Here is a 13,526-nt window from a genome sequence, read left to right as displayed (position 1 = left end):
GACCTGAGTACACACATCATCAAAAAAAATATACAGATGCAAAAGGTGCTCACCATAACATGTCATTAGGGAACTGCAAATTAAAACAATGAAATAACACTACATATCTATTAGAATGGCCAAAATCTAAAACTGACAACACCAAATGTTGACAAGGATGTGGAGCAACAAAAACTTTTATTCTTTGCCAGGGGGAATACAAAATGGTATAGTTGCTTTGGAAGACAGGTTGGCAGTTCCTTACAAAACTAAATATACTTTTGCTATGTGATCAAGCGATTGCACTCCTTGATATTTATTTACCCAAATAAGCTGAAAATTTATGTTCAAAAACTTGCACACAGATATTTTAGCAGCTTATTCATAACTGCCAAAACTCAGAAGCAATCCAGATTTTCTTCAGTAGATGAGTAGATAAACTATGGTGTATTCAGAAAATGGAATAGTATTCAGCACTAAAAAGAAATGAACTATCAAACCATGAAAAGAGAAATCTTAAATACATATTACTAGGTGAAAGAAACTAAACTGAAAAGACTACATACTGTATGATTCCAATTATATGACATTCTGGAAAAGGTAAAACTACGGAGACAGTATAAGGATAAGTGTTTGCCAGGGAATGGGGGCAAGGAGGGCTGAATCAGCAGAGCACAGAGGAATTTTAGGTCAATAAAACTATTCTGTATGATACTGTAATGATGGATATATGTCTTTATACATTGTTCAAATTCATAGAATGTACAATACCAAGAGTCAATCTTAATGTAACATATGGACTTACGGTGAATATGGTATGTTGATGTAGGTTTGATCATAACAAATTTTCCACATTGGTATGAGATGTTGATTGTGGGGAAGGCTAGTACATGAAGGGGCAGGAAGTATTAGGTAATCTGTATACCTTCCACTCAATTTTGCTGTGAACCTAAAACTGTTCTAACAACAACAACAACAAAAAGTCTATTTTTTGTTTAAAAGTTTGAGAAGCTCTGCTCTACCAACTTGTACCCTCTTTTTCATTTCCCAATACTTAAGTTTCATACATTCTACACCAACTACACTGAACCAGTTATGGTTCACCAAACATAATGGGCTCTTTCGTACCTCTTCACATGTTCTAAACTACTTCCTTTGCCTATAAATCGTGCCTTTCTCTTTCCCTTCCCTTGCCACCTCACCACACAAAGCCTTCTATATATCCTTTTCAAGTCTCAGATTAAAGGTCATCTCTTCTGTGAAGTTCTTCCTGATCTCTCGGTTGGGCAATTCTTCACCCTCTCCTCTGTTCTTATAGCACCATTATAGTAATTGCCTATTTTAAGGGTTTATCCCCCCACCAGACTGAGTTCCAGTGCAGGGGCCATGTCCAACTCATCATAGACCCCCAATGGCTAGTACATGCCTGGAACAAAACAGATGATCTGTCAGTGAATGCAGAGAGAGACAAATGACCAGACACCAAACTCAACCTGGCAAGGCATCTAAGGCATCTGCCTAAGACATGCAAATTCTCTCCAGAGCAGGAATAAATATTGCATTCTTACCAGCTCTGACCTGACTTTCATAAACACAAAACCAAAAAGTCTGGCTTCAAAGCCAAGGCCCTTTCCAAACTACTACTTTACCTCCCCTAAAGAATTTCAAGTTAAATCAAGAAAACATACTTTAGTACAATGAGAAGAAATATCATTAAATAAGAATTTACCATGTATAAGATACCATAATGCACATTATTTTCCTTAATTAGTACAATCCTATGAGATTATTACTACTGTCATTTTCCAGATGAAGAACCAAACAAACGAACGAACAGTGAAATAATTTGCTTAAGCTCATATAGCTAATAAGAGCTGGAATTTGAACCCAAGTCTGATTCCCAAAGTTCTTTCCTCAGTATCTTAATGAGAATCATTTGCCTATATGCCAATTGCTAGTGTTTAAGCTATTTATGCACTTGACAATTTCTCTTCAACAAGCAGCTGCTGTAACAGATGAAAGTTTATGGATTTACCAGGGCCCAAATTGAGCCATCACTTATAACAAATTCACCTCTTACTCATAGCTAGAATGCATGATACATGTTACAGGATTTTGTAAATTGCTTTCTGTTCCTAAATTCCCTCTGATCAAGTCTCTTTAAAGAGTGTAAAAAACAATTATGTTATTTTTCTTTTCTTCAGATTTTTATTTTATATACCTTATATTTTTCCATATTTCCACTACACGTTATTAATATACTATACAACATACCATCACAGGTATGGAATATCAAATACAAAAGGAACTTTGGGAATAGAGACATAGAAAGAGAGTGGCTCAGAGGATGAGTAGTCTATAGAAAAGAGCCCCAAGGACATGGAATCATTTAACACAAAAACATACAGAATAATGCTAAAGGTAGCTCCGCTTCCACAGGCCACTCTTCACTCTGCAACTTTTGCACATACCTCCCATATTCCCATCTCCAAGGTTTTGTTCACTTTTTCTTCTCCTTGCTTAGAATGATCTTCCTTTCATTCTCCCTGTTAAACATTTAGCCATCTTTCAAAGGCTGGTTAAAGTCCCACTTCTTCCAGAATGAATTTCCTGACCTTTCCTCCCTCTGGGAGACCCCAAGACATTGAGTCTGACACACTACCAGGCATTCATCATCTCCTGTCTTAGATGATTCCTCGTTGTTTTTGAGACTTACCTCCTAACCCAAAGTGTAAGCTTCTTGAGGACCAAAATCATGGCCCAAATAATAATAGTAGCTGGGTTAAGGTTGTTACTATTTTATGGTTATTCCTGTTGTGTTATTACTCTTTGTTATTACTATATTTTTATTATTGTTATTATTTTAAGGCTCTAATAAAGAAAATGTATGTGCTTTGTAAGCGAAAGAGCTTTACAGACATGAGTTACCATTAACATAAGACAGTGTCAGAGATTTCTATTGCAACCTAATGAGATACCTGGGTCAGATCTGCCCGGGATTCCTGACCCTCAAAAACTGTGATATAAGAAATGTTTGTTGTTTAAATTGAAGAAAGGGAGGGAGGGAGAGAGAGAAGGATGGAGGGATGGAGGAAAAAAGAAAAAAAAAGTGTCAAGTAAAATTTTCCAGCCTACTCAATGAGACAGAAAACTGGCTTAGGAGAAAGAAGAATCATCCTGATTTCATGTAACTAGAGATGACAGGCTTGAGGAAATAAAGTAGAAAAAGAAGCTTACAACCTCACCCATCATAAGTTTAACCCTATCTCTGGCCTAGTCCATTCAGCTGTCTGATTACATGAGCAATAAGGCTGACATTGCAAAATCCCACGTTGCTGTATTCAGCCAGCCAAGTTTCAGCACGAGCCATTGGCCTTACTTTTTTGTTTTCTTTTTTTTAAGATTTATTTTTAAGAAGCACCTCTCATTGGTTCAGCTGAGCTAATCTGAGCCCAAGGCAGTAAAACAGACTTGGAAAGATAAACACTGACATAGTCCAGTTTTAAAATTAACTTTGCTAAACACTTCCCAAGCTCGGAGAATTCCACTTTGATTGTGAAAATGTAGCCAGAAAAAGATTCCAAATGAAATGCTGCAGGACTTCTTAGAATAAACCGAAGGCTTCAGATCTTAACCACAGGAACCAGGCTTTCCCACATGGAATTCTGCAACTCAGGGCCACCTATTACAATCCCTCAATGACAGCTTCTTCCAGTCATATATGCATTCCCCCAGGTAAACACTGAAGCCATGCTGGAGGTCAGCATTATGTAATGCCCACAGATATCTACCAATCGCCAAATAAAATCTCGGCCACTACCACAGCCCAGAGAGAACTCCTCTTTCTCATCTCCCAAATCTGCTTAGAGACCCATAACAACCCCTCTGGAAATTCTGGTTCCACAAGTCTGGGTGAAACCCAGGTATCTACATTTTTTAAAAACACTACAAGTGAGTTAGATGTGTAAGTTGGGTTGAGAGCGACTAACAGAGATAGTATTCTAGGATGTAACAGATATGTTAGGAAGACTTATTGCACATTCATTCTTGCTACTTTCCAGCTGTGAAACCTTGAGCAATTTACTTTTCTCTAAGTCTTAGACTCGCCAACTGATAATGAGTGTTGTATCAAATAAAACAAGAAATGAGGTTTCCATTAAAAAAAAAAGCCTTCATATTTGTACAGTGTTCTAAAAGTTTAGAAAATACTTTTATACCCACTATGTTAAATGGCAAATGCCTACTAATGATATGGAGTAGATAAAAATCATGATTATTCCCACTTTACCAATGAGGACATTGGGATTAAAGTAAATAGGTAAGAAGTGAAATAAAATCACAGAGTTAGTAAATGCCAGAAATAGGACTCAATTAAGGGCTTAATATGCAAAATATACAAAGAATTCATAAAACTCAACAACAACAAAACAATCTAATTTAAAAATGGGCAGAGGACCTGAACAGACATTTCTCCCAAAAAGACATACAAACGGCCAACGGATATATGAAAAGATAACTTCACTAGCTATTAGGGAAATGCAAATCAAAACCACAATGAGATACCATCCCACACCTGTTAGAGTGGCTATTATCAACAGGACAAGGAGTAACAAGTGTTGGAGAGGATGTGAAGAAAAAGGAAATCTTTATACTGCTGGTGGAATTGCAAATTAGTACAGCCGTTATGGAAAACAGTATGGAAGTTCCTCAAAAAACCAAGACTTGAACTACCATATGATCCAGCAATCTTTCTACTGAGTATTTGCCCAAAAACCTGGAAAACATTTATCCTAAAAGATATATGCACACCAATGTTCATAGCATTATTCATGGTGGCCAAGACATGGAAGCAATTGAAGTGTCCTATAATAGATGATTAGATAAAGAAAATGTGGTACATACGTACAGTGGAACATTACTCAGCTATAAGAAGATGAAATACTGCCATTTGCGACAACATGGATGGATCTTGAGACAATCATGCTAAGAGAAATAAGTCAGAGAGAAAAAGTTGAAAACTACATATAACTCATATGTGGGATATAAACCTAAAGACAACAAACAAACATGACAAACAGAGACATATGGACAGTGGACTAGTTGTTATCAGAGGGATGGAGGGGAGGGCCGAGGTAGATAGGGGGAAAAGGGATCAAATATATGGTGATGGGAAGAAATACAACTATGGGCAGTGAACACACACAATGTGATATATATATGACATACTGTTGAATTGTACACTTGAAACTTATTGGATTTTGTTGATCAATGTGACCCCAATAATTTTTAATAATAATAAAAATAACGAAGCAGAACTTGATCTAGGTTCTCTATGTCCATTACTAAACCATTTCTCTATGCAGCTGGTATAAAACTTCAAATATTTTATGAAGGGCATAACACTTCAAAGTGCCTATGCTGCTGTGTGTCCTGCTAGGACTAAATTAAGCACAAAGCAGCAGGTCAATAAATGTTTATCGGTTAAATGGCAAAATCAACAAATACAAAATCAAGCTGAACAAAGGTTCCAGACAAAAGGAAAAAAATCTTATTTCATTCTGGTGTATGCATTAATTATGGCCGTCCAGGCTCTTAAAGCAAATGGGTGAAACCTATGTGTTCAAAGCACAGGTTACTTCTAAAGCTAGGGAATGCAAGAGAGGTTACTAAGTCATTTCACAAGAACTTCTTATAACTATGCTTTTTACCTCTATGCTTTGAATTTAATGATATAGCTCTGATCTTAAGCAAAGAGATTTGTTTTCAGACCAGATTTGACCCAAGATCAATAAGGATTTCCAGAAGAACCTCTGGGTTTATTGCTTTATCACGAATTCAAGTACTTTACAATGGCCTAGATTCTTTTTACCTACATATACAATCTGATCCAACTTCATCTTTATAATATCTCCTCTATATAATTACAAGATTTCAAAGGTGTAAGAGACTGTATATGTCTACTGGTTTGACTAATTTTTTTAGATGAAGGCACTGAAATCTACAGAGAAGTACTTGACCCAAATTAGGCAGCCAATTCACGGCATGATAAAGACTACAACACAGATATCCAGATCCCCACCTCCCCATTCAGTACATAAGATCATTCCTTCAGTTCCCAAGGATGTCTGAAGGTTATGCTTCTATCTCCTGTTTAAGGCAGGAATCTTCCTTTAAAAAAAAAAAAAAGTTTTATTGACATATAATTCACATACCATACAATTCACCCATATAGCGTATGATTCTGTGGCTTTCAGTATATTTACAGAGCTGGGCAGCCATCCTACAATCAGTTTTGGAACATTTTCATAATCTCCAAATGAAAACCCAGACCTGTTAGCCAAAACCCCCTAATCCCTTCTGCCTCCCTAGGAAACCACATACCTACTTTTCATCTATGGATTTGCCCATTCTGGACACTTTATATAAAAAAGAATTACAAAACATGTGGTCCTTCGTGAATGCCTTCTTTCACTAACATGTTTTCAAGGTTTACCCCTGTTGCAGCATTTATCAGGACTTCATTGCTTTTGGTTACCAAATAATATTTCTTTGCATGAATATGCCACATTTTATCTATCTGTTTATCAGTTGATGAATATTTGGGTTGTTTCTACTTTTTGACTATTATGAATAATGCTACTATAAATTTATGCACAAGTTTTTGTGTGGATATATGTTTTCATTTCTGAGTTATACAGTAACTCATACGTTTAACCTCTTGAGGAACTGTCAGACTTTCCCACAGTTGGCTGCACCATTTTACATTCCCACCAGCAGTGTATGAGGGTTCCAATTTCTCCACAACCTCGCTAACATCCTAGTGACTGTGAAGTAGTACTTCCTCATGGTTCTGATTCGCGTTTCCCTGATGGCTAATGATTTTAAGCATCTTTTCATGTGCTTGTTGGCCACTTGTGTATCTTCTCTGGAGAGATGTCTATTCAGATCCTTTGCCCGTTTTTTAATTAAGTTGTCTTTTTATTGTTCAGTTGTAACAGCTCTTTAAACATTTTATTACAAGTCCCTTATCAGATATATAATTTGGGAAATTTTTCTTCCATTCTGTGGGAGAAATTTACTTTCTTGATGGTGTCCTTTGAAACACAAAAGTTTTAATTTTGATGATGCCTATCAGATAAGAATCTTACTATCTTCCTTGTTTGTCAGCAAGAGCAAAGCCAACTTTTTTAATTTTAAAAGTCCTCTTTACTACATGTAGAAACTTGGGCTAAAGGTCTACCTATTTATAGTGATCTTATAAAAATAATGGCTGATAAAAGCACAATATTAAAAATAAGCATGCACCTAAAATGATGGAGAAACAAAGTGGCTACATAGGGCAAGGTAATACCACCTACATCATGGCCCCTGTACCTAGGAAGTTAGCAGCTATTATATAAATGAATTAGCCGGTAATTACAAGTTAATTATAACTTACCTATATTTTTTCTATCTAGACCCAAAAAGAGATCACAATGAAGGTGGAGTAGAGGAAAAGGTAAACACAGACAAACCCAAAGTACTCAATAAAAGTCCTCAATAATTCTCATTTCAGTTATCTGTCAACCATTTCCTACTTGTAAGAATACTATTAGACATTTCTATGCCAAGACATCTCGAATGTAAAGTGTCTAAAGTTATCTTTTCACCTCAAATGCAATGTGTTTAAAGTTATCATTTTCCCTGTTCTCCAATCACCAATTCTTTTAACTTGTTCCTCTTCCTGTGTTCTCTATTTGGTTAATGACACTATCATCTACCATCTCCCCCGATCTGTAGTTATAGAGTTATATCTTTCTGCAACACAAGATATTTTCTGCAACTTGCCACATACTTGTTGTATTTGGCTTACTGTTTCAGAACCCCAATTCTGATTCTGTCATGTAGTCTACTAGCTATGCCTCCCAGCTTCACTAAACAAGTAAAGAGAAAAGGAACTAACACTTGAGTACCTACTGTGTAGAAGGTACCATATTAGGAAGTTTGCATGTGATCACACAACAACCCTGTGAGATATTATCCCAATTTTAGAGAAAGGAAAATCTCGCTCTTTCCTAGAGATAGAAAACTAAAAGTCAAAGAAGTTAACTGACATACCTAAGGTCAGAGAGCTGGAAAGTGATGAATCCAGGATTTGAACCAGGGCCACCTAAATCAGAAGCTCATGATAACTTACAGATAGAAAGCGAATTTCTTCAGCATGCCATAAGAACAACGCCCTACAAGATGACTGAAAACTTTACTTCATATCAACAGACATTTAAATAAATATTTGGAGGAGGAGGTGTCAAACAAAAGTCATCTATCCATGTGGACACCCAAATCTCTATTCCATAGGATCTCAGTGACTTCATCAGATACACAGTTAAAATCCTGATTATTCTTCTAGAAGTTTTATCAAGTAAAAGGAAATGAGTCTGTCTAGTATGACTTATTCTCAATGAACTCTGCTGAGTCCTGCTTCTGTTTATCAGCTATTACCTGCCATTTTACTTATACTTAATCTCCTAATCTGGGTGTAAGCTCTGGATGTGTGAATAACAAAGAGGCAATCAAGAATCTGGAAACAAGATATTCCAAATGAAACTAGTTTGGAAAAAAACATTTCCAAATGAAGATACCACAATATTCCTTATATTTTGTGAGTTCACAGTTTAAGAACTTAAAAAGTAAGTAAATATATGGCTTCAGATTATCCAAAATCCTGACAAGAGCATAATTATTTTCTTAGAAGTTTGCTCAGATAATAGTTAATAGAATTTAAAAATAGGTCTCGTTTCATTTGACTTCAAGCACATTAGGAAAGCAAGACAACAGAAATATTTAATAGGGAAATAAAGGTATTTTTAAAAATTAAGTCAAGGAAAGATCTTTTATCCAGGTCACAAAAAAATTTTTTTAAGTATATAAATGATGAGAAAGAAATGAAATACTGTACTTTTATCTCCAGGTAAGATGGATCGGTAAAATCGGTCCTTCTTTTTCTTCTCCTCTGGATTTGGAGGCAGAGGTTTGGAACCATGGTTCAGGGTTCCAGCATCTTTGCTGCCAGCTCCAATCATAGTGCTGGTGTTTCTCATTGGAGGGGCTGGGGGTTTATCCTGAATGTCTAGGCCGTTATTGGACATTGTCACCACCACCAGCAGCTACTAGAATCAAAAGAAAAGAACATAACTCTTTAATTATTTTTCAGCAAAAGGAAATTGTGTTGAAAATTTAAAAGAATCTGAGTTATACAACTCTTCCTCCAGGGCCTAGCTCAAGCCTTTTCAATGCATACTATGATTACTGCTATCGTATTCGGTCAACAATACTCAAGATATAATACTACCCTGACAAACACTGCTGAAAATTCACAAGGTTCTTGCTTTTGTCTGCATTCCCTTAAGGTATTGGAGAGCACAGAAAACCATGATAATGTAGTTTAAGACGGAAATTTGGCCCAACTAAATTATGTATGAAACCCAGTGCCACTCACTAGCTTTAGACAAATTCCTTAACCACTTGGGTGCCATTTATTTGTTTATATGAATATTAAATAAAACTACTACTAGCATTCCATATGATGAATTCTCTGCCAACCTTTAATTTTGTAACCTTAGGAAATCACATTCCCTCTCTAGAATGGACTATATCATTTTAGCAACGGGTCAGTTAAGCCACAGGTTTTGTAAATAAATCTTATGGAAACAGCCACACCCATCATTTACATATTGTCTAAGGTATCTTTCACCTTTCCATGGCAGAATTGAGTAGTTGCAAAAGACTATATGCCCACAGACTTAAAATATCTATTATCTGGTTCTTTACAGGTAAAGTTTGCTGACCCTTGACCTATATCATCTCTCCACTATCTCCCTTTAAAATTTGACCTTGTTCTACATATATGATGGTCAATGTAGTAACCATCTGTTCTATACAATGCTAAATTGATTAGCAATCTCCAATGCATCTGGAAAACAGGAGTGATAAAAATCTTACTCATCTTTCATGGTTAAATTCAAGCTTCACCTCTTTTTATACTTCATCCTGACCTTCCTCTGGCAAATCAACTGCTCCTTAGTTCTCTTTTTGAACAAAAGAAATCATGTAAGCAAGGACAATCTTGTTAATTTAGATTAACTCTCTGGGTGATGTGCTTTTCATTCATTTCTTCCAATTTCACTTTGCAGATTTCCTTTCACTTTCCCTCCTAGCCCCAGTTCTCAAGTATATTTTTTTACTCTAAAGTGCCAGTTCCAAATTTACATTCCGTGCAGCCACCTGATATCCTAAGCAGACCCTTCCTTGCCTCCTAGGTCCTTCAGTAAACAACTTAATGGAATGTAACTCCCTTTCAGGACCACAGCCCAGGACTGTGCCAAGAAAGGTTTCATCAACCTTTCTATACAGTTTTTCTTCATTTCTCAGTTCTTTTACTATGCTTGGAGAATTACTGGTGGTAGATCTCCAGTTTCAAAAAGATTCCAAGTTACTTAAAACTTAAAATCTTCTGTTGGAATACAATGTTTGAATCTTCTGTTGATATCCCAGTCTAGGTCATCCAGCCTAATGCCTGAAAACCTCCAGTGGCAAGAAATCTACGGTCTCAAAAGTCAGCCTAGTCAGTCTGTCTTTGGTCACCTCATTTAGAGCGTTCTCACTTAGATTAAGTTCTATCTATCTCACACTGCATTGTAATTACTTGTTTACATATCCGCCTCCCCTTCTTCTCTCCTCCCCTGCCAGAGGCAGACTATGAACTCTTCCAGAACAAAGTTCAGTCTTATTTATTTTTCAATCCTCAACACTAGGCCTGGCAAAGAATAGGTAATCAATAAAAATTTGTTGAACAAATGAATAAATGTATAAACAAACAAAACCTATTTCCATCTATTAGTCCTATCTCTTAGGGCTATTCAGAAAAGATTATTGCCTCTTCTCTTCTCTGAATTTACTCTTTACTTGGACTTGCTTCTATATTATTTTCCAGTTTCCCTGTAGCACTGCAACCAATCCTTTCTTATGGTTTGTCCACAAGTTTCACTCTCTTTACACTTAATAGATTCCCCTCACTGGCCATTTTGTCCATCTATACTCAGCACAATACTTCGCACATTTTAAAACCTACACTACGTTAAACTTTGTTTATAGGAAAACAAGTCCAAAACATCAAGAGGGTAAAGAAGAAACACACACAACTCGTGAATAAGGAGACCAAACATATCTTAAATCACCTAACGGCCTCCACGGGCCAAAGATTTGAGAGGATGACAAACCACTGCCTTCTAGCATGCTGCAGTCAGTAGGCCTGAGGCCAATACTTAGAATGATACTTCAGGTGGAACCCCTCTACCCATCCTAGACAACAAAGTGATGTAATAGAGAGAAAGACAGACTGACCAGGTTTTACCAATGCCCCAGAGGCTCTGGAAGCCTAATAATTTATGAGTAACTAATTATACTAAAGTATTAATTATGAATAAACTGAATGGTTCTATAAAAAATGCAATCACTGTGAAGTTTCAAAAGGGCCATTGATAGGGTGATACAATAAAAAAATGACTGGAGTTAAAAATCAAGCGACCTGAGTTTAAGTGCTGGCTCTCTTATTTACCAGCTCTAGTCCTTATATAGAAGACCCTTCACCTATGAGCTATAATTTGTTGTTTCCCACTGTGCAGTCTTTAGACAGATACTGGTCAAGAGGCAACCAAGGAGAGGAAGCGATCTGTGTCTCTTCTGCTGTAAAAAGCGCAGCATGCTGTAAAAAGAATAAAGGTACAGTGCTAGAGGTACAGTAAAAAGAAGTGAAAGAAAATACTTTTCAAGCAGCCACTATGTATAAGCTCTGATTTACTTGGTCTGGGATAGGCTCAGGCATTGGTATAGAACCTGGATCAAAAAAAAAACCCAGACAATAAATACATGAATGAGTTTGATAAAGAGCAATCAATGATGGCAAATGCATCCCAGACCACAGGACTAACATAAATGTGAGAGTATAGCACGGTAGATTGCAGCATGAAGATGAAAAGGAAGGACACAGGGATCACAGAAGGCCTTTTATGTTCTGCACATATACAGCACTTTTAGTCAGAAAAATGGTACATTCTAAGCAGTTCTAGATCTGTGCAATGACTGTCTCATGTTAAAAATAAAAGATGACACTTTATTTTAAAAAGGCTGTGGAGAGATGACGAAAAAAGAGGTTTTGCCTGGAGGAACGGACCAACTGCTATCCGTCTGCAGTGAGCACTCACTCTGTGATGCGTAGAGCTCACACAATAGGACTTGGAGTTTAGAAGAGTCCTCTAAACCGCCTAAGAGAGTTGCTAAATTCTAAAGAACAATTTCCCTAGAGAACTTGCTGGGCAAACTATCTTTACAAATACGATTTCAACCATCCTTTGGGGCTGACATTTTAATAACCACTAACATTAGATCACACTTTGGAGTTTACAGGAAACTTGGAAATCTATTTGACTGGTATCAATTTTCTCATTCATTCAGGCAAATATTTATTCATCGCCTACTGTTTGCCAGGCTAAGCTAGGCGCTGAGGATAAAACATTGAGCAAGTCAGAAGAAACAAATTTTAGAGATGTTGCCAGTCAACCAGGGTCACACAAATAGTGGGCAGCTGAGGCAGGAACCTGAAATGAAGTCTGTGTAACTGTAAGACTTTCTTTCCACTACACCACACTTCCCTGTTCATTCTAGAGGCAAAGGAATGGACCAAATAACCTTTAATAACCCCTTAGACCATTATTTAAAATGAAGGATGGAATGGAATAAGAAGAAATAAAACTTATTCCATATATTAATCACATTTCTCAATTCCAACTATTCAGAGAAGCTAAGACTGGCATGACCTACACTCCACCCAGGACTGGAGTACTGCATGCCCTTGACACCTAGTTATGAGAATCTGATCTTTAATTAAATTGTGCCAGGAGGTTTTCTTTGGCACAGACCTAGAATGCTGCAGTCTTAAATTTGCTGAGGGATGTCCTTCTGACATGTCAAAGACACTCCCACTATCCAGCCTCCAGCCACTTGCTCTGGTTTAGCAACAAGAAAGCAACTGCTGAGGTAGCATGGAGGAAAACTGGAGGCTGTTTCTGAGCTGCTAGGAAAGCTAATTTCTAATCCGCAGATTCCTCTACGTGAAATATAAATAAGACTATCTATAGAGTTGTCATGAGAATTAAAAAGCATATATAAAAGCATCTAGCATGCTCCCTGGCATAGAATAAAAGTCCAATAAATATGTGTACACATCCCCCACTCATCTTTCCAGTTTTCTCTCTACTATTCCCTAAACTTGTCATTCCAGCTCGATATGCTTTCATGCCCCTGCCTTTGCCCACGCTGTTCTCTCTGCCTAAATGTCCCAACGTGACTGCCAAGCAAAGTCCTACTCACTCTTCAAGACCAACTTGACTCACTTCCTCTATGAAACCTTCACAGAAGCCCCTCTATTTCTACCTTTCCCACAATTTAATAGCATTTTACATATAGGTAGCAGTTTCCGTATTTCATATCAACTTTACCAGAGCATAAAC

The 13,526-nt window shown here is 37.0% G+C and overlaps 1 protein-coding gene across 5 annotated transcripts in view; it reads right to left on the bottom strand.

Annotated features, from left to right (window-relative positions):
- PAK1 (p21 (RAC1) activated kinase 1) overlaps positions 1-13,526 on the bottom strand; it is a 128,119-nt gene that overhangs the window by 47,508 nt on the left and 67,085 nt on the right. For 2 of the 5 annotated variants that reach the window (XM_016161502.2, XM_016161500.2), the window contains exon 2: positions 8,918-9,128. The exons of 1 other annotated variant lie outside the window; for it this stretch is intronic. In XM_016161502.2, the coding sequence (XP_016016988.1) occupies positions 8,918-9,107 (190 nt within the window). In that variant the 5' untranslated portion in view covers positions 9,108-9,128. Of the gene's footprint in view, positions 1-8,076; positions 8,096-8,917; positions 9,129-13,526 lie in introns of those variants that run through there. 2 more of the 5 variants (XM_016161501.2, XM_016161503.2) reach the window with 2 other exon arrangements.

Source organism: Rousettus aegyptiacus, unplaced genomic scaffold (genome assembly GCF_014176215.1).
Source record: "Rousettus aegyptiacus isolate mRouAeg1 unplaced genomic scaffold, mRouAeg1.p scaffold_m13_p_5, whole genome shotgun sequence".
Classification (NCBI taxonomy): domain Eukaryota; kingdom Metazoa; phylum Chordata; class Mammalia; order Chiroptera; family Pteropodidae; genus Rousettus; species Rousettus aegyptiacus.
This window is presented reverse-complemented; position numbering and strand designations above follow the sequence as displayed.